General features: G+C 44.7%; 3 protein-coding genes across 4 annotated transcripts; 1 reads left to right on the top strand and 2 right to left on the bottom strand.

Moving 5' to 3' along the window:
* Positions 1-1610: 1610 nt before the first annotated feature.
* On the bottom strand, positions 1611-12402 carry LOC114843509 (protein shisa-7). Its single transcript, XM_041067744.2, is given in 7 exon segments — positions 1611-4906; positions 4909-5769; positions 5919-6104; positions 6393-6458; positions 6713-6867; positions 7273-9613; positions 11528-12402. Coding segments are annotated over 6 exon segments (2163 nt in total). The 5' UTR covers positions 8040-9613; positions 11528-12402; the 3' UTR covers positions 1611-4778.
* Positions 12403-13321: 919 nt separating this feature from the next.
* Positions 13322-16879, bottom strand: ube2s (ubiquitin-conjugating enzyme E2S). Its single transcript, XM_055503336.1, has 4 exons — positions 16695-16879; positions 15509-15656; positions 14945-15135; positions 13322-14859 (listed from the first exon to the last, which is right to left on the bottom strand). Exons 1-4 carry the CDS (start codon positions 16695-16697, stop codon positions 14497-14499), a joined length of 705 nt encoding a protein of 234 aa, XP_055359311.1. The 5' UTR covers positions 16698-16879; the 3' UTR covers positions 13322-14496.
* Positions 16880-17731: 852 nt separating this feature from the next.
* josd2 (Josephin domain containing 2) lies at positions 17732-21159 on the top strand. Of its 2 annotated transcripts, none has more exons than XM_029128697.3 (5): positions 17732-18137; positions 18289-18418; positions 19224-19349; positions 19472-19666; positions 19885-21159. In XM_029128697.3, exons 2-5 carry the CDS (start codon positions 18297-18299, stop codon positions 19994-19996), a joined length of 555 nt encoding a protein of 184 aa, XP_028984530.1. In that variant the 5' UTR covers positions 17732-18137; positions 18289-18296; the 3' UTR covers positions 19997-21159. The 2 variants fall into 2 exon arrangements, with proteins under 2 accessions (XP_028984530.1, XP_028984531.1); XM_029128698.3 differs by having other exon boundaries at positions 17732-18014.
* Positions 21160-21182: the final 23 nt, after the last annotated feature.

Below are 21182 nucleotides of genomic sequence, written 5' to 3' on the forward strand. Positions count from 1 at the left end.
GTGAGATGTGCAAATTACAAAAATTACAATCCATGCACGAGCAAGAGCCGGTGCCTAAATCAAACATAATTTTGTTCAGTTTGTGTACTTTCTGTGCAAAATTATTTCTGTATCCGATCATCTGAATCTCCACCACCTATTCCTTTATTTAGGCCTTCGTACATCTCAGCGCAATAAATGGCAATAAATGTATTCACAGGAGGGTTAAATATGAGCTTCACGGTCCTTACCTCACTGTAAGGATCCAGCGGGTTCAGTGTGATATAACTCTGCACTCAGATGTTCTTTTATATGATGAGAGTTTCACCTTTTCTTTTCATTCACAGTCGTCTATTCCCGCTGGTACTGTATGGCCTCTCTGGCGCTTATATAATATCTCACAGCCCAATGATGAAGGATTTTATCACACTGTACAGTATGTAGTTTGTGATCACTAACCTCCTGCAGATGAAAAAGCTATTTGTTAATACAGAAATGCTCCTATAATATTTAGTTGTGTTAGTTTTTACATAATGTCTGAAACAAAACTACTGGTTTCAAAACTGGGGCTGGTTGCACAGATATATGTTGGTCTGGTCTGTGATATTGTATTGGTCAGAGCCAAAAGTGACAACAAATGACAAAGACATTGTTGCAAATGTAGAGACGCTACAACAGGCTTAAGTATAATTACACAGTAACAGCAAATAACGACAACGACACCTAAATGCAGAGTGAACACAATTTCACCTTCTTCAACATTTTTTAGATTTAATATCAATAAAATGTGTATGACTAAGATAGAATTTAACAAAATAAATTCACTCTGTGGTTCAATTCATTTTTGAGGCATGTCAATTGTAATTGTGATTAAGCTGTTTTTTAAATTTTGTACTGTTTTCTATTTGTGTCCCTCTGAAATTCAGTTTTGTAACTGTATTTTGATATATTTACAGTTGTACAAAGCCTGAAGTTTGAAAATATGCTGCGCAGTTATATTTTTACATAACTGCTATACTGTGTAAAGGCAGACGGTATATAAAAACTCAAAATAGCTCCACCTCGACCAGGCACCGCCAGGAAATCAGACTCACATGCGAATGTATCGCTAGTAGTAAGGGAACAAATAGTACAACGCTCACATTGCGGTTTCATCTGCTGTGTGTTGATACTAAACTGATACCATATAATAATACAAAGCACTTTTTTCTCTCCGGCACCTTTACTCACAACTGAGCATTTACATTTGCAGTAGTGTTACTTTTACTCAAGTGTCTCGACGCTTCCTCCCACACCGATTTACCTTCAAAAGAAAATAAGCTGTTACAGAATTTGCTGTAAGAAAACAATGAGCATAGATTTTATGGATATTAAAGAGATAAATATGTTTTCTTCTTCCATCTTAATTTTAAAGAAGGCTGTAAAGATTGGCATGTTACTACATTATTAACATGCTTGTATCATAGGGTGCTTCACAATTTGCCTTATTTAAACAGTGTAAAACTCCTGAATGTTGATAAATATCATTAAAATGATAAATAGACATAGTTTGCACCATTATTAGTGAATGAGTTTAGATTGTTCAGGTAGTGGGTGACCCAGATATTATGTTCAAAAAGAAACTCAACTGCTGAGTGAATAAGTCTTAATTTTACTCTTCATGCTCTATAATAAACAACAAACATTTTTCCCACCAACTTTATTATACAAATTCCTTGTAAGTCACTGTCGTATCCAAGGGAATCAAATAATTGAACAATAACAAAAGGGTTGCTTTGAAAATAAATCAGATGAACCTCATCACTAGTCGCTCCCCCTGTCCTGACAATTTACTGCTGTTAATGCTTTAGATTTCAGTTGGCCGCTCACAAACTGGCTTTAAATGAATTCATAATGGCTGGAACACACACCATATTCATTCATTTCCTCCTGGAACCTCGCTTTAGCTCACCTGCCTGTGCATTAGTTCTTGGTTGTGAAAAAGAAATGACCCCCGTTTGTCATGTAAGTGACAATAAAAGGACAACAAAATGTAATGAGTTTGGCACTGTACAAGTCATTTAATACTAACACAGAATTTGTTGAATCCTCAAATTAATGCCGAAGAGATCACTCAAAATATTCTGATTGTACTAGCTATACAAAATACAATACTTGCACAAATTAGATTAACCATTTATAAAATTGTGATAATGACTTTCCATGGATATGGCTTGTGAGATATTACAGACTTTGCTACAGACCTTTTGTGGCTCTATTAAAAAAATCTAAAACTACTGTATGTCATCTCTCCTATTTCCCTGAAAAAAACACTGCACTCCAGTTCCATTAGACCTCTATTTCCGTCCAACCTGTGTAATAAACATTCATCCGAACACACATACATTATGGCATCATGGGTTTTGTGTGTAGAGAACCCATAATAGGTTATTGGGTCAGGCTGCATCAACGGAGACAACAGACTCAGTCTCTACAGCCTGGTGGCGTTAACAACTTTGTTCCCAGACTCATCTATCGCTCACCGGCTGATAAAACACCACCGTCTACACATACGTTCAGAAGGCTGTAGATTTTTTCAATAGATGTTTTTCTACCAGAGTGGAAACCTAAGTAATCACTTGAGATCAAGAAGTCATAAGGCCGATGTCTAGGCACAATACATACAGCTGGAAAATCGGCCATGTGAGCGTCAATGACCCTAAAATCCAGGCATCCTGCAGATGCCTCTCAATGTGATGGAGCCAGCATGCATCAAGATTTGGAATGGTTTTAAAAACTTGAATTTATGACCAGATGTATGAAAAATAAACTAGTCATGAGAATGCTAGTTATCTAAAAACAATAAACACTTAAATCCCACCGAGTAAAAGAACATCACACCATAAGATAATTGTTAATAATAACCATAACAGTTATAATAATTATTAATAATAACACTCCATCATATTCATAACAACTACATTTAGCACTGTGTATAGGAAGATTGTCCAAATGAAATCTGTGTTTCTAGTTATCTGCGTTTCATCTCTGTCTCCTTTCACGAGACTGAACAAGAGCTGAGCGGTCGCCGCCTCCGATTTCTGTTGGTTCAACGCACACACCGCCGCCTCAGCGCCTTCCGCGGATCAGCCGCGCTTGTTCAGAATGTAAACCTCGAGGACACGATACGAGGCGCGTTCGTATCTGGTGCAAATAACACGGGATCGATTTTTTGTGCAAAGTTTGTCACTGTGTTTCTCTTTGAACTGTGCTTAAATTGCTCTTGTGTTTTGTACACAGTAATACTTAATACATCATGACAATATCAACACAAAATCAAGAGAAAGAGATAGCATTTTATATGGACCACAGATATCACATACTACAGTATATAGGATAGGATAGCCCTTAGTATTGTTAAGCGTTGTTATTGATGAAGGTTTTTTTTCTCTTTTCGGATTTTTTTCTACTCATACTGGCTGGAGTGCGTTATGATACAGCAAGGTCTTGGTCTTGAGGATGGGAAGGGCTTCCTGACCATCCCAGTCTATTATGGCACATGGAGCCTCGCAGGAGAAGGCCTCGGGTCGCCCTCGCTCTAGACGCAGAGGTTTGTGGCTTGCTCTTGAGCCGATCCCGTGACTGTACAAAATACTACTGACTTCTAGAATTTGTCACCTGGTGAGAATAATAAAACGGTGATTGTCAGACCAGCTTCCTCTGGGTTTTTTCTTTGTATCTCCATAAATGGCTTTGAAGGACAGTGTGTGTAAGTGCAACCTCTGCGCCGTGGTCTGTCCATTTATGCTCGGTAGGAAAACCTTTGCTTCTCATACACAACCCACATTAAAGCAAGATGCTTTCTTGGTACAACGACCACAGTCGTGTTGTGTTTTCTCTTGATGTGCGTGTTCTCGTGTTATCATCACCGATGGCTCTGTATTATTTGGTAGCCCGTTTGGATTCTGCTCTATAAATGGGAACATTATGGACCAACTTACCCATAATGCGAACTAGGATCAGCCTCCACTCCCGCAGTGTAACAGTGATCAGTGTGAGTTCCTCTGGGGATTCGATCTAAGGTCACATGGAAAACTAGGCAACAGATCAGTAGTGTGTGAGTGTCTGCAGTCTGAATCAGGTGCAGAGTCGCTCCAGCGGCGTCGGCATGCCGCGTCGCAGTCAGAAGCAGCCCCCACATACAACACAAAGCTGTTCTGTCTCCCTGTGGCAGGATGAGGTTCCTTTAGCAGTGTCTCGTCTCCAGAACCCCTCATCAGGCACATGGTTCAGTCTGACCTGTCTGGTCCAGTGGGCTCCTCACCCAAGAGATTCAGTTTAGTAAATGGTTGTCGGCACAAACTGAGCAGGTGGACGGTCCAGTCGACTCAGTGAGGCGATATTCCACACGGTCCCTCGCTTCGCCGGCTTCGTCGTTTCCTATCTAATATGGCTCCTGAGTACTTTTTGTAAAACATATATAAAAACAAAATATGAACGACACTTCTGTTGCTTTTGTTCCTCCGTCTCGGTCAGTCTTTATACAAGTAATGGCACTGCTGTATATGGCATTATGGCAAATTCTGTTAGAAAATATGGCTGATGTAGGCTATCACATAATTGGAACAGATATTCCCCCGCTAGAGTTTTAATTATCATATTTAATTACAAGATAACACTAATTTGAATAGCCTAAACACGTTACACTGTTACTATAATTTATACGTATAGTTTTATTTCTTATGTTGTATATCTACTAGGTAAATGCAGATAGGTGATCTATCCCATGTCTCGCTTGAGGGTGAGCTGAGGCACAGACCTCACACTGTCACCTCATTTTTACTCCCCGTCCTGATCCCCTGACTGCCTGATCCGCTTCCCGCCGAGCCCCCACCGCCACCGCCCCCCCCTGGTATGAAGTGCAGCTGCTCAATGGTGTTCTGCCTTTGGCCGCGAACGCCATCCTCCTCGCGCTGTGGCCCCCCAGCGTTCCCGTTCCCATGACCACCCCCGCCCCCGGCCCCGCCCCCGGCCCCACCCCGGGCATCTCGCCCGCCCAGCCCATGCCCCCGCTCATGTGCCCGCCGCCGGTCATGGGGGTGCTCCGCTCCTGCTCCCGTCCGGACGTGGGGTGCGAGTTCATCTTGATCATGTGGTGCCGGTCGAGGGAGGGCGTGGCGCAGACGTTCTGCTGGGACTGGGCCTTCTGCTGGCGCGGCAGCGTGGGGACGATGCCCCCTGTGTGGGCGTAGGGATCCACCACCCCCATCCCACCGACCCCCATCCGCTCCTCCAAGTGGTCTGGTGACATGAGCAACCGTTCCTGTCGGTCCTGTCGGTCCTGTCGGTCCTGTCGGTCCTGCCTGTCCTGCCTGTCCTGGGTCTTGCGGGTCAGGGTCTGCGTGTTAGAGTTCTTATTGGAGGCCGCCATGGCTTTGTAGTACTGGTGCTGCTGATTCTTAGAGAGCCTGGACAGAGTGCCGGTGTTGCCTGGGACGTCGCCCATGTTGAGCAGTTGATCGGTGGACTTTACTTTCCTGGGAGGCTTGGACAGAGTGTCATAGTTGGCGTTGTACTGGGGCTCGGGGGGATCCAGGGGGTAAGGATTGGGAGTGGGGGAGGCCGGCATGCCAGAGGGCGGCGGTGGGATCCAGGGGCGAGCGGCGTGCCTGGGCAGGGTTCCTCTCCCGCTGAGGGTGTAGTCCCCCCCCCAGTGGAGGTGGTGCTGGGAGGACTGCAGCGCCGGCTGGGCCGTGTGAGGCCGCCGCTTGGTGGTGCAGTAACCGGACGAGTACTCATCAAGACCTTTCTCTGGAAGCCAAACACAATTTCCCTGAATTGTTTATCGCTACAGCACAGAGAAGAGTCAGCACATAATGGCACATCCTGTACTTTATGCTACAGAGTCGAGGGCGCCGGTACAGTACGCGCCGTCATTTGTCAACGGCGGAGGCACTCACCGAGGCGTTTGAGCGAGGAGTACCGGTTGAGCTCCGGCTTGGTGGCGCTCTCGTAGGAGGGGGGCAGCTGAGCCAGGTTGTGCAGGGAGTGGTGGAAGGACGGCTGGGACTTGGTGTTGTTGTGCTTGCTGGAAAGCAGGGTGCCCCCGGCCGCCAGCTGAGCGTTGTTCATCCGAGGGGTGCGTTCTGCGGAGCCCACGGGGAGAAAAGCACCGCGTGTTAAATGAGATCTGCTCCTCGGGATACAGCGCCCTGCACGCAGTCGTGTGTCAATCTGCTGACATTCACTCGGAACACACAGATCCTAACTTACATTCAAGACAAACACAAACAGCCAAGGTTATGCTAATCATTGTTATTGTTGAGATGAATGGGTCTACTTTGGAACCTAAGACAAAACACAATGAAGCAAATGAAGCATTGTGGTGATTACGTGTCATTTACATGCGAGGCCGCGTTCACCGCCTGCCTTACCGATAGTTGCAGTGTGTTTGGGGCTGGAGCCTGAAGAGTGGATGAAATTATGCTGCAAATTGCCCACTGTAAGTCAAAAGAACAGATGATCAGCTCGCAAGGTGGATGTCATGCAGCTTCCAGTTCAGAGGCATCGTAGCATGAGATCAAAACATAGACGCCAAGATGTCTCTCCTCCACCTTCAGATGTGCACATTGTACTGGTATCATAGACAGTTGTTGTTTCTTCCTCCACAATAGTAAAAACAGACATCACTGCTAGAGTCCTATTATGTGTGTTTCATAAATAGTAAATGCAGGAATAATATGCGGTCTCTCACATCTGTTGTCCTTGCTGGGCAGCCCCGGGGCATACAGATTCTTAGGAGCTCTCCCCAGTGTTCCCTGTCCGTCCCCTACAGCCAGAGCCACGCTGTTGTTCCTCTCGTCCTGCTGGACTGGGCTCGACTGGTGCCGCAGCATGTCCACCAGAGCTCTAACCGAGGAAAGAAGGGAGCATCACTTTGAATTCTCTATATGTATATATATATTATATTTTTGTGTTAACTAAAGGACCAAACAACACTTTGTTACTGTAAATCATGGCAGAAATATGTAACTTGTACAAAAATTAAAAGTCATATATTGGATAAAAAGCCCAGAGGAAATCAAAACAGCCATGAATTCTGCAGCAGCCACTCGGTGAAGATCAAATGTGTTTCAGCTGATGACTAATAACATTATTCTGAGCCCAGAATGAAGAATCTGGGCCATTTATGCAGTCCTGAAAACCTAATTTCATTACAGTATTCATACATTGATCACTGAATAATAAATCCAGCTGCTCAAGTAATAAACCCAGCGACGCGAGACGACAAGTGAGAGGTATTCAGAGCCTCACCTGGGCATATTCAGGTCCCTCTGGTGTGCTTCCCGCTGCACCTTGTTGAAGACCACCTTGATGCCCACAGCCACAGCCACCATGAACACAACCACGCCGCCGATGACGAAGCCTGTGTTGTGGCTCTGCTGCTTCAGCGGATCATAGTCTGGGTCAGGGCCTAATTCGTCCGGTAGGCTCATGGGGTCTGTCTGGGGCTTGGCCCAGTCGGGGGAGTCGTAGTTTTTACAGATGTCCTGGTCCAGTTGCCGGCCCCGGTCTGGACAGCAGAAGCGGTAGTGGCAGGTTCCACAGCAGTAGACGAAATTGTCCTTGGAGCAGTTGAAAGCGCTGTCGAAATGTCCCATGACGTCGTAGTAGCCCCGACATACATCCATCCACACGTTGATCAGGCGTGGCGGGCTCTGCTCTACCTGGGCGGCACTTAGGGGGGGCGCGAGGGCCTCCGCTGAAGTCACATTCTTGGAGAACATGACTTGGGGAAGTGGTCTGGGGGGCGCCTCCAGAACCCCCTCTGAGGTCTCTGGAGGCCTCTCTGGGGTCTTGGTCCGGGCCTGGAGAGCAGCCGGCCTGATGCTGGCCTGGATGGCGAGCAGCAGGAACGAGGGGCTGGGGTCGTTCATGGGCTCCTCGGTGAACGGCCTCCCTGAGCGGTCGGTGTGCTGGGGAGGGGGGGGCGGGGAGGTCTCCACCACAGTGGTAAGTGGGGCAGTAAGGAGGGAGAGCAGGGAGACAGCGAGGACTCTGAGATTGGTGGTGGGCGTCATTTTTACATGACTAAGAGATCTATTTTCTGTGGTTGAGTCAGTGCAGTCACAACGCTGTATCCGCTTTTGCAGTTTAACCCACTAAAACGGCATGTGAAGCATTCAAGTAACATGTACGACCTGCCGAATGGTGATGATGTGTCAGTGGTGTCATTCAGCGACGCTGGGGAATGGAATCTGAGCCTGACTAGTTACAATGAGGCCAAACAAGAAACCGTGGGGAAAAATACAATTAGAACGGACTGAGTGGTCCTGTAACGGTTTGACTGTATCGCGAGGGGGGAACTCTCAGTGTGATGTCATCCTAAAAGACTGGCTTAGTAAACAGGACAGACTGAAAACGAACAATCTTCCTGCTTTTAGTGCTTAACGCCTCGTTTTTAAACGCTCCGCCGAACAAAAGAACTCAAATCCGAAGCGCCGCTGGATTTAATCATCTTACAAGGCCCAGCAAAAAAGAAATGAGTCGTACGTAGTTCAATTACATCTGTCAGGTCAGTACATTCCTGTGCTGATCGCGGCACTTGAACAATAGTCTATGGCCAGTGTTTCTCAAATGTAAACAGGGTTATTCCTGGACGACTATTCGGGTCCTGGCTCTACATACATTCACAATTGGCACTTGTTTAGCTCTTCTGTAAGCTATTCTCTTGAAGTCTACAATAGCTTTCATACATTTGGTGCTTTTGGCATTGTAAACAAGAAAACGGAAATAACAGACAGGACACTGGTGGAGCCTGTCCATTAATAATGCCTGCTTCCTCCAGGGCCGGGACCGAGCTCCTCCTCAACGAGCCCAGACACCCGTCACACCGCGACACATAATACTCGATACACCGTGTACTTAATCTTTTGAATAGTTGGATTAATGTGCATCAGCAGTCCCCTGGTACAGATTGTTACTGTGATGGGGCTGTGGGTGATAATGAGGGAGGCTCGGCTTAAGTGCTAGAAGAGTGTAACAGCTGAAAATTAGAACTAAGCATAACCCAAGGAAGCGGCTCGCAGGCCGTGAAGCGCATTTCACGACGAGGCAAATGTCGTGGACTTTAAGACGCTCCGCGCTCAGCTCTCGGGCACCGAAAAGTTGTCGGTGTCATTCAATGGCATTACTAATTAGCCGTGAACCGATTGGCACGTTGCTTCTCCATGTGACACGTCGCTCCAAGTAAAACTATTCCTGATTTGTCTTCAAGGTTCAAAGAATATCACTTTTGTTGAGAAATATGTAAATGTGTGAAGTTATTGTGTTGGAGGTGTTGGCAATAATAGACAGAGGCAGATCTGTCTCCCACTGAAATTATAATTATATGTAATTATCAAAACGTCCCTATCTGTAGCAGAGAATGTAGGCACAGATGGGGGAGACAGAATGCTGAAATCACCGAGGGCTCCACTTGTTTCAGTTACATGCTCCTCTAACCTTCTGAGGAGAGTTCGGCGCAGAAAAATAGAGACACAAAGCAGCAGTTCTCACGCTGACTAATGTTCCAAAAGAGCTGCTTAACTTCCAGAATTTTCTTCGGGGTCTAGTCGTGTAGAACCGCGCGTGGAACCCGCCGGCCGGGCGTCCGCTGCAACACAAACGAGAGGACACGATTAGGAAGGAAATCCTGAAATCTCACCTCTGCACCCACGGACGCGCGTGCACACGAGTCGCCGTTATTAATTGTGCGTGTGCCCGCGCGCGTGTGCGTGTTTGTGCGTGCACTCTGGTGAATGGAGAGCGCGTTCGTGCGCCTGTTTGGCTGCAACGGAGAGCGGGAGGTAGAGAGCGGAGGGATAAATGCAGGGTAGGGATTTAAATGAGCAAAGAGACTGTGGCGAGCGGGAAGAGCCAGAGGTATAGATGCAGAGACGACCGTGAGTGGGAGGGCGGCGTGTGGGTGGCACAGAATCAAGTACATTTCTCCCAGCACTTACCAATACAACACAGCACATCACACAAACAGATCTGCAAATACAGTCCACGCCACACACAAGACGGGTGATAATCAGGACTGTAAATCAGCTAGTGTGAGAGCAGTCACAGAGTCAGAACATCACAAAAGGCTTTGTGTGCGCGTGTGTGTGTGTGTGTAACACTGGGCATTCTGTGAACCTCCTTGTAGTGAGTCTCTCCCTCTCCCCTTTATTCCTCTCGCTCCCTCCTTCTCCTCTTTCTTCCTCGTTCTGCCTTTCTCTCTTTCTCAGATTCCGTGCGTGGGTTGAGGCAGCTAACTCTCTCAGAATAGCACTGCAGCTCTGTCTGTGTGTGAGTGAAAGCGAAGGGAGGCAGGATCCAATCTACACCCATTAGCCCAGCCAGATTTCAGAGGCGCATCTGGCCGTCTCTTGGTCGACAAGATGACACCGATTCCTTGCACCTTGTCATCTGTGAGCACTGCTCAACTTCCATTAGCATTTTTCATTTCCAGCTCTGACTTCATCCACTCTGTGGGGATTTTCTGGCCAATCATTCACTTACAAACTGCCAATAGACAAATATAACAGACGGCCCCTATTGCACAGAATCGCTAACGTACAAGTCCAGCAAAGTGACTTCACGTTAACGCACAGCGATCTTTTAGGAGTCCCCGTCGAGACAATGCAGTGGCCGTGGAGATGGGCAGTGAAAGGTGACAGGCGCCCTCTGCCAACTGTGAAGGCGCATCCGTGAGTTCCGCGGCCGCTGGAGGGAGAACAGGGCGTCTCAACGGGCTCGTGGCGCCCGCAAACGCCTCCGTCGCGGCGCACGCAGCGCGCGGGGCCCCTTGGCTCCGTTGCGGGGCCGCCGCGACGAGCCGTGCACGCAACAATTTCAACAGGTGTTTGTTGGAAATGAAACAAAATGGCCTCCCCCGCCTCCCCCCTCCCCCTTTTAGCCACGCTGATGCAAAAGGCACAGCGGCGCGGTTGAGACACGACGAGGAACCTGCAGACAAATCATGTTGATGCAAAAGGCGTCAAATTAGAGCGAAAGACGCGGAGCCGCAGTTACTTCAGCCGCATCAGTGAAATATATGCTGCGCAATGACTTTGCATTAGCCGAACGCTCTGGACGTCGACTCCTCAGACTGGAATTCCTCCCTCATTAGGTTAATAAGTTGCAACTTGCCATGAACAAGCGCGCGGCTTATGGACATGACTGCATGTATCAGAAGGCTGCGAGTGCGTGGGTGTATCCGTGCCGGTGTGCGTTATATGTGCATGGTCTTAATATTACAATTGTCATAATGTCATATAATAAACTGGCACGTCTCGACTAAAGTCTTTAAGTGCTGAAAAACACCTTTTCCCCGCATATAAAAGCCCGTGCGGTGTTTCTGTGGCGCATCTCTCGTCCAAACATTTTGTTTGACAGCCTTCGGCGCAGCCGATGCGTCTCAACAAACGCCAAACTCATCTTTCGCACACGCAGAAACGCGCAGTGACGGTGGAAAACAGTTCCGCCACCGACGAGGTAATTGGCGTTGTATTAATGAAAGGTGCATAATGTCGTGTCTTACCTGCGCGTTGCTCTGGGGTTTGATGCTGGAGAACAGCGCTGGAGAGCCTGCGCACTGTACCTCCGCGTTCCTCAGATGGCAGCCTGTTATTGTAGCAGGAGATGAGGAGATGATCAGGACAGATTGAACTGTTGCTGGATCCGCCACCTGTTTTAAACGCCCGTGTTTTTTGCAGCAGAGGACCCCAGTGGCTCTCGGTGCGTCTCCATCGGGCTACTCATAATCCATTCCAACGTTAGAAGCAAAAAGGAAAAAAACGCGACTGTGAGAGTCCGTGCACAACGAGACGCACTGAGATTTTCTGATACATGTGACAAGGCAGTTCAGCTGCACACGACATCGGAAAATTCCTTTTGTTGCACAGCACAAGTTGTCCCTTAAACTATCCCGGAGAAAAGGTAGTATTTCAGATACTCACACTGTCAAACGTGGCAAAAATGAGCGCCCAGTGACACTTTGCTCCATCTACAACAAACTGAGGATGGTTACCTTCATAATTTCCAAGCGAGATTGACTACACCGCCTAACTAACTGCGACTGGCCTCACGGAGGTCCGCCAGTGGGGGGGCGCTCTGATTGGTCGGTCAGACTGGTGCTGATGAGACTTTGCTCCGCGCTGCTCGGCGGTGATGGTCATTAGGCCCATTCAACTGGTGGCGTTTATCATTATTTCTCTCCACTTCATTTCCTTCTTTAACTGAATGAGCCAGAGGGCCTACATTTTACTGGCTCAGGCAAAAACACCGCTCAGGGATTTGCATCTTCTTTCAAAAGCTAAGATGAATGACTAAGACAACAAATTAAAATATACGGGAACTTGTGAAATTAAAGCAGGCGTTAAAGTGAGCGGAAGACCTTCGAGATCCTAAGTGTATGTGTGTGTGTGAGAGAGAGAGAGAGAGAGGAAAGAGACAGAGAGACACGGTTGCCACAGCAACTGTGTCATTATGTTGGTGGCAATTATGAAAGCGATGAAAACGGGGAAGGGGAGAGGATTGGTGCAAAGGCTCCAACACTGGAACATGAACGAATCTGTCAATTAGAATAAGACCCACACATTTGTGGAAATCCAGAGAAATGGGCAAGTTAAGGACAAACAGGAGACGGATGACGATCCAAAAGACGTAAAATAGCAGCGATGTAGTGTGAGCGTTGTAAAAGATGGTGTTGCCTCTTGCTTGGCTTCATTTCCTCCAGCACACAGTAACTGCCTGCTCACATCAATAGCAAAAGAATCAATGAGAACATTTCATCTTTCAGCAGATTTAAAGCAGACAGCACATCCATGAAAGGCCCTGATGACACATTAGGCTGAATTGTATTTCCTTTTCACCCGACCCCTGTTACAAGGAAAAGCCCAGCATTATTAAGGACATGCAATGGAGGTGGATTCCAGGTGGGTAGGGAGGTAAACACTTCCAAAAGGGGCTTGAGGGAGGCTTATGTGGATCCCCAGGTGTCTAAGCCATGCTTGATAATTACCTGCATGGCAGGCTGCTATTTCTACACAGGTGGGTGGGCTGCTGCACGTCTGCAGTAGAGGCCGGTGGAGCCCTTCATTACATGGTCCTATGACGCTCTACCGGGTGCACTTTCCCTCACTGGTTTGCTGGGGTGGATACAATTACTGCTTATGCCATCACAAGGACACGAGACCACCGCAACAAAATAAAAAGCCGCCACACGTTATCAAACAGAATTAGTATTCATTTTTGGTGGCCATACAAATCAACGTTGTTAAATAAGATTACGCATGCAGAAGAACAGCACATGAATAAAAGCAAATTGAGTCACTTTTGTTTCACTTCTCAAATTTCAACATTTTATTAATTTAAATAATTTAAAATTGACAAAATATCCAGCCAAGTCTGCACAACAGGAGTTTCAGAGGCACCTTTTCCACTCAAATGAAGACAGTGCCTCAGTGTGTTTCCTTGGGAAATGTAGGCCCTGCAAGCATTTAGAGCAGGGAAAACCTGCCCAGGAAACCCTGCCAGCACACCGGATGGGGAGACGAGTTCTATCAAATGTGGAAGTTTTGCTATTGATGTCTTCTCTAGTACCCAAATGGCTGGTCGGAGAGCTGGGTATGTCATCGCACACGCTGCTTTGTAAAGAAGCAGGGCAATTTCGAGTGAGTCACACCACCGTTTAATCCAGAGTCTACATGATTCATTTTATATAAAGTTGTCTGGAAACCTACCCTGTTCCTTTACAGCCACTGATCTATGTCTTTACACACAACCACAAGACAGCTGAATATGGACATATCAATTATAAACAACTTTTGAAAATACTGGACAGTGAAAGTGTCACCAAAATAAATTGGGCCTGGCTTATTATAAAAGATACTCATCTTTCCAGACTTCTCCAATGAATACAGAGATTACTATTCCATGTGATATTCGCAATTCTTACCCCGTGACATTTAGTAAAACTGTGGGAGAATAAGCCAAATTTGGAAACCTGATTTTAATTAATGTAACATCTTTGTTTAGACTCAATGATGAACCTGGCTGAGCAGTACACAGTACCATCACAGCAGTAACTCCAAGACACATTTTAAAAAAGGTCTGCTATCAAGTCTGAGACAACAGGAATTGTGTCACCAATGAACAGACAACAGACTGTGTTTTAAACATTGAAAATCATTCCTTGTGTCATTCATTAAGAACAGGCCACAAGAGAAAAAACAGCAACCAATGGCATGATGTCCAAGGCTGCATACTTCCTTTTAAAAAAGAGGAAAAAAAATAATTTTCATTCATGTTTAGGTATGGAAATTATTAACACATCTGTGATGCCAACAGGACAAAATAGAAGAGTACTAAGTAGACAGCCTGAATCAGTGATAGAGTCAAAAAGAAAGAGAACAAAAACATAAATCAGCACACTTCAATATTTATATTTACACACACACACACACACACACACTCACTCACTCACGCACTGAAATCTTTGCTGAGGTATTAAAGTCGCCTCAATGCTCGCTTTTTATCTGCTTTCTTTTTTACTGCTAGATTACCAGTGCTACTACTGCTGTTGCTGATGGTGGTACTGGCTCCATTAGCTCCATTACCTAAAGCAGCTGGCACAGCTGCTGCACTGGGTCCAGCTCTCTTTGTGGGGTCACCTGCATGTTTCTTTGGCTGTGGGCCATCATTAGGGTCCTGAGGTGCCCCAGAGGTCCCACCGGACCCCCCCATGGCATGGATTTCTGTGAGCAGACGTGCACGAGACTCATACTCGGTATAGTTCTCTAAAAGCAAACGCCCAGCCTCTTCATTAAGAGCCGACTCTGGGTTTGGATGGATGAGAAGACACTTAATTGTCTGCGGGGAAACAAAGACAGCAATAGTGGTTTAAAAAAAGGTAGGTCAGAAAACAGTTAATATTAAACACTGAAACTCTTCTTACAAGCAAGATGTGTCTGAGGCCGAGTTCTGCCTTCCAGTCTCTCTTCAACACATTGACACAGATCTCTCCTTTGTGACCCACGTTGGGGTGAAAAATTTTGGTGAGGAAATATCCCTTAGGTGGAACCGCAGGGAAGTCCTTCCCAAGGACCAGACGCATTCGGAAAATGCCACCAGCAAATGGAGTTCCCTCTGTCAAAGTATAAAAAATTTATCACATGAACAGTATGTTTTGACTGTGCCAAATTTGCTGCACACAAAAGTGGGCCATAGATTGGCAACTTGTTCAAAAAACATGTCATTGTCAGTCACAGATTACCACTGATTTTTCATTGCTAGATCATAAACAATTTAGACATAATAAAAGTTGAAACTTATGATAAAAAGGGACTTTGTTTGTATCGTCTCTTGAAAAATTACCCAGTACCTGATAACCAAACAGTAGCTGATAAATATATTGTCCTTGGGCTGAAGAAGAGCTCCATTATGTCTGAAGTCTAATACAAATATTAAATATAAAGAACATTACAACTAAAATCTCAAAATATCCAATATCAATCCTCACCTGGTCCTTCTATGGCTGTGTGCAGTTCAGTTATGTCTTCCTCACTGGGATAAATCTTGATGCCTTCAGGAGGGTCTGCTGCTAAAGCTGAAACCTCTTTGTATACTAAGCGAAGAACGTGAGGGGGCAAATTCTCTACATTGGAGTTCTGGAGAAAGAAAGACAATTTAGACAATTTAGGTTATGTCTGGTTGTACATATGTCAAAGCCCACTTCAATCAAATCATTAAACGTTAATTAGAAATTAAAAAGATTATGTTAACCTTTGTGGACAAGTAATGCTTAAATTGAGTGAACAGTGGTCCAAAGAGATGGTATCAGTTTAAAAACAATATATTATTGTGTTCATGGTTAATGTTTGGCCAAGTGTGATTTAGTTATCTATTTTTAAGAGAATGGTACCTGAATAACCAGTGGAAAGACCTTAGATTAGAAAGACAGTTACTACATAACAGAATTGCTGTTTGAGCGTCATTCCGTCTTGAAACAGATTTATTTGCGCATTTAAGTGTACTACAAACATGTGTGCTCATTGTGAATTAAACTTTAATATAAGGTTTGGTGATATAATAAATGTCACCAAAGATCAAACTGACAAAACAGAAACCCTCCATTAAATAAAACATTGTCACCTATATTTTTTAATACTGATCATTAGCTTTGCTTTGACTGTTAAATAAGAGAGTTAAGATTTAGTTTAGACTTTTTACTCTGAAAACAGAAAAGTATAAAGCTGTTTTGTTTTGGGTACAAAGTTTCAATATTCCGAACATAGTTCTTTAACACACAGTGCATCCTCAGAGCTCAAGCTGGTTCTTTCTGGCATTCATGCAGCCAAAACGATCAGACATATTCGTATGATAATGTGCTAGGTGCAACATCGACTGTCAATTTTACATTAACGTTAGCCTTTCATTAACGCTACTGTTAGCATTACTAGACTAGCCTCCATAAGATAACTTCGCGCTACGTTAATGGTAATGCTGCATGTGGTAGAGGTAATTTTGTTACAGTGCATTTGTTTAATTATAAAAATGAATATAAGAAGATTTAATTAAACGCCTGGGGCTCCAGCAAATAGTCACAACCCTAAATTAGAGCTCGACGACTGGCGACGGCTACATATTGGACCAAGCTAGCAGCTAGCGATCTGCCTGTTACCAATAAGATCATCCATTCTACTTACCATCTTCAAAATTGTTTCTGATAGATGTGGCGGGTGTCAAAATAAGAACAGTTTCGAAAAAAAGAAACTATCTTTGACGAAAACTTAGCCGGGTATGACTGACTAGTGATCTTTTTCTTCTTTTCGTTGACACAGGAACAAAAATACGATCCTCTGTTTAACCTACTGCCACTGACCAATAAGAATGCTACTAACACGGTCTGTCACAAATTCTGAACCAATCGTGACAGACTATGGGCCTTGTCTCGTGGTCCAAAGCTCTATCAGCCAATCACAGGCCAAATTAGACCTATACTAGCCAGGCACTGGTTGATTTGAAAAATCACACATACTGAACCCAGAAGGACATTTAGAGCATAAAGAAAATAATGTGTCCTTTACTTAATATGTTATTGCATATACTAAAAAAATAAACCTTAGTAATAAAGCACAAACCAGCATGGTATAGGTGTCAGAAAAATCAAGAACTTATTTGAGCATCTATGTGCCTGAGAAGATCTAATTACGAGAATGCCAGCAAAGTGTTTCATCCTTTTCCTTGTCTGTATCTCCAAAGACCTATTAAGGTGTTTCTTGTGCATTACAGTCTTTTCTGCTTATACTACAAACTTACAAACTAAGTAGAGTGTCCCTACTTAGAGAAACCAATGAAAAAGAGACTTTATGACGTTAAACCTTGTTTTTGGGGCATTTGGTGCACCAAGAACAGCATTAAAGTTTTGGTCTTCAGTCATTCAACAAAATATTTTGGTTTGTGATAATCCCAACTAATAGTACAAATGTACACTCTGCCATTTTAAACTATGAGGAGTCACAGATGTCTTGATGGACTCCTTCACTGACTACCCACTCTAGAAAGGTTTACACCTGTCCTATGTACTTTCTGTTTCCTGGAGTTAGATTTAATGGCCCTATAATTACTATGCCTGACTTTTTATTTTACTTGACTTTCCGCTGATCCTTTTGGCCAGTACATCGATTCACCACCGAGCTCCAGTAAGCGGATTGAACACTAGAGGGCGCTGTAAGATAACAGCCACGGTTGGTAGCTGCGACAGAGCCTCTTGGGTAATGAGGCTGTTTATGAGCTCTGTCTATAACAAAAGGCTTGTGTAATCTGCAGCGTTTATTTAATTACACAGCGATTTGACTTCGCCATTATAGTCTCGACCAAAACCCCTGGTTTAGTCACGCTGCCTGGAATACCGTAAATGGGCGTGACAGCCACAAACATCAACAACAACAACGCTCCGCTTCCGGTTTCTGGATGTAGCTGTCAGATTCCAGCATCTTTTTAACCGGGAGTCGCTTTATCAGCAGGTTAGTCGCTTTGTTCAGATACCGTCCATTAATAATAGTCCGCTGTGCTGTTGTTCCGCACAACTGCCCGCGTTAAAACACGCTGCACAATCAGCAGCCTGCCCCAGTTTGGCGTCCGTTACGGTAAGTTGCTAACGACTTTCAAGTTATGGTTAGCTTGAATGAAGGGTCAGAAAACTGCCGCCTTGTTAGCGGAACACCTGAGTTAGCTTACGTGTGCCGCCTTAACGGAGCTCACCGTCTGTCTGTCTGCGTGTGTGTGTGTGTGAGACAGGCTTCATAATGAGCGACGGAGAAGTGTTTCACGAGAAGCAACGGTTGGAGCTGTGCGCGATCCACGCGCTCAACAACGTGCTCCAGGAGCGAGTGTTTACCAAGGAGACCGCCGACGACATCTGCAAGCGGTGCGTACGTGGGTCAGTGGGTCGGAACCGGCACCACACGTACCTCCGTGCAGTTCTTGGTTATAAATCCACTCAACGTGCGTCTAAAATTTGCAATAAGGCAGATGGATTCTCATAATTGTTAATCAGGTCCTACTAAGTTAATGTATGAATTACAGCGGGTTTTCCTTACAAATAACCCTTTAATTTTATTGTGTACGTATATATGTATAAAACACTAAGAAATAGGTGTTTTTGAACATATATAATTCATTTTAAGTTATGACGTTTGTGCATCATTACAGTCACTTAAAGGCCATTCTGTGTCATAATGAGAAGAGGTGTGATTTCACAATGTAAGTTGTGTGGCTATTGTGTAGGAGGTTATTTGATAGATATTAGTCCTCATCTGAGTAGCATATGACTTAGGCTAGAGAAAACCTGTGACCATGCTGACAAACAACAACTTTGCCCCAGTTGTAATAAAAAAGTATCTTTTAGTTGAATGAGGCAGCGCAGTGAAGGATGCTGACTTTGACTGTGGGGCTAGTTTTCTAAATATATATTCCAATGCAATAAAACACAATTTTTCCTCAAGGGTCTATAAACATGTACAGCAAATAACAGTCTTCACATGAGTATTGCACCAACTGATACATAGACTTTAGATCTGCAGCAATAAAACTGGATCCAGCCTGGCTGAGTATAATTTGATCTTGGTCCGTGACCAGAGTTGTCTTGGAATGTGGAGCTGCACAGCAGCAAATAGTGGACAAAGTGGGTTTTTCTTTAAGTGCTTCATTTCCCTGCTGTGCCCTCTCCACAGCCTGGCTCCACAGTGTGTGGTCAACCCTCATCGGTCCGTGTTAGGCACAGGAAACTATGATGTGAACGTCATCATGGCAGCGCTACAGAGCAGGGAACTGGCTGCTGTGTGGTGGGACAAACGCAGGTAGTGTGTTACAACCACTACACCATTAAGCAGCTCCAGCGCAGCTTTTGTTAAACACTGTACTGTACATAATGTGAAGTAGCACGATTCGCTTTACATGTCATTTCTTTCTTTTTACACAGAACAGTACAGAACCTCTGTGTGTCTAAGGTCCAGGGCTTCATTCTTAATGTCCCATCACGAGTATCCCTTGGCATCGTATCCCTCCCACTCCGACGGCGGCACTGGCTCGCGGTTCGACAAGTTAACGGACAGTACTACAACCTAGACTCCAAACTAAAGAGCCCAGTGTGCATTGGAGGTGAAGCAGAACTACGGTAAGAATGAGCATCTAAGTGGTGTAAGGGCTCTGTAATTTGTGTGTGCTCTGGATCTGATCCAAACATGGTGTTTGTGTGCTGCTGCTGAACTCAGGCTGTGAGTCATTCCATATGAGTGGTCACATGGGGCTTATGTCACTGTTCGTTTGTACTGTAGCGATCTGTCCCCGTCTGTATCTCCGTTCTTCTAACATTTGGTGTCATTCTTGTTTTAGCTCATTTCTCAGTGAACAGCTTTCTCAGGATGTGGCAGAGATGCTCTTGGTTGTCAAGCGGGAAGTGGAAGAAGACGGCTCGTGGCTGATCTCTGACAACCCTAACAAGTGATGCCTTTGGGACAGTACACACCTTTACATTTTAGCATGGAAAACTTAATCCTCTGGGAAAATGACTTTTATTTTTAAAGCAAACACCTCATTACAGAAACATCTTCAGGGAATGAACTAAAGTACATGTAATATTAACCACACAGAGGAAGTTCCAAAGAGAAGCAGATACTGGTTGTTTACTCCTGAAATGAAGAATGGTTCTGACTATAACAGGTTACTTGCTCTGATGTGATCCATGTATTTGTGGTTTCCTGCTAATGTTACCTTGGTTTTAATACTGAAAAGGTGCAGCCAAGATATCAGTTTTGCAAACGTGGGCTAGTTTGGTGAAGTTGTTACCCTTGGCTGAACTTGCACTGCCTACTGTTAGAAAGCGTGTAGACGGTGTCTCTGCGCAAAATGTTTGAAGAAAGACTGTTGGACTTTTAGGATCCAGCCTCCAAGTTAGATTAGCATGTAGGGTCAAAGCGTGTTAGTTACCAAGCAGCACCGGCTGCACCATCTCTTCCTGCAACCTTTGTTGTTAACCTTCTATGCACTGCAGAGTTAGATTTGTTAGCACTGTTTGTTTTTGTGTGTGTGTGTGTGTGTGTGTGTTCATACAGGCGCCAGTAATGTGAAGGCGTTACCTAGTGAAGCACTGAAGGCCTAAAGCATTGTGTTTGCATGTTTTTATCCATTTTCTAAGAATCACTTTCCAGATATTTTTTGTCTCAATTTTCTATTATGAAATTAATTTTTGTGATCTTCAAGTGTTTCTGTTTGATGTTACCATAAAGAAATCAAGCGGCAGAGACTTGAGACATGGGGTCAGGTGATGTATTACATTCAACTTCTTACCTCTTGGTTTTTATCAAAGTTATGTTGTTGTCGTAATAGTAATTGTAACACTAATGCTAAGACAGTGAGGTCTTTCTCTTCAGGTTGATATTAACTGCCACTGTCTGTTAGCAAGGAGAAGGAGACAGAATGTAAATCTGTGCAAGCATCCAGGTTGGGCCTGTAACATTTATGTTTGTATTGTTGTCTCTCCTGTTAATCTATGCATATCCAAACACATGTCTCTGCTACAATAGTGACTAATACTAATGTACACATAAACCTAGGCTCTGAGGTTTATCTTAGAAATTATTTATATTAAACTTTGACCTGTTGTTTTAAGTTATGTGTCTTTGTGCTTCCTG

The sequence above is a fragment of the Betta splendens genome, chromosome 16, assembly GCF_900634795.4.
Source record: "Betta splendens chromosome 16, fBetSpl5.4, whole genome shotgun sequence".
NCBI classification, from domain to species: domain Eukaryota; kingdom Metazoa; phylum Chordata; class Actinopteri; order Anabantiformes; family Osphronemidae; genus Betta; species Betta splendens.

Coding starts and splice junctions, on each gene's coding strand:
- josd2 (XM_029128697.3), top strand. CDS start 18,297: ATGAGCGACGGAGAAGTGTTTCACGAGAAGCAACGGTTGGAGCTGTGC. Junction 19,350..19,471: donor GTGTGGTGGGACAAACGCAG/GTAGTGTGTTAC, acceptor CTTTTTACACAG/AACAGTACAGAACCTCTGTG. Junction 19,667..19,884: donor GGAGGTGAAGCAGAACTACG/GTAAGAATGAGC, acceptor TTCTTGTTTTAG/CTCATTTCTCAGTGAACAGC.
- ube2s (XM_055503336.1), bottom strand. Junction 15,136..15,508: donor CACAGCCATAGAAGGACCAG/GTGAGGATTGAT, acceptor ATACTTTGACAG/AGGGAACTCCATTTGCTGGT. Junction 14,860..14,944: donor GCCTCAGACACATCTTGCTT/GTAAGAAGAGTT, acceptor GTTTCCCCGCAG/ACAATTAAGTGTCTTCTCAT.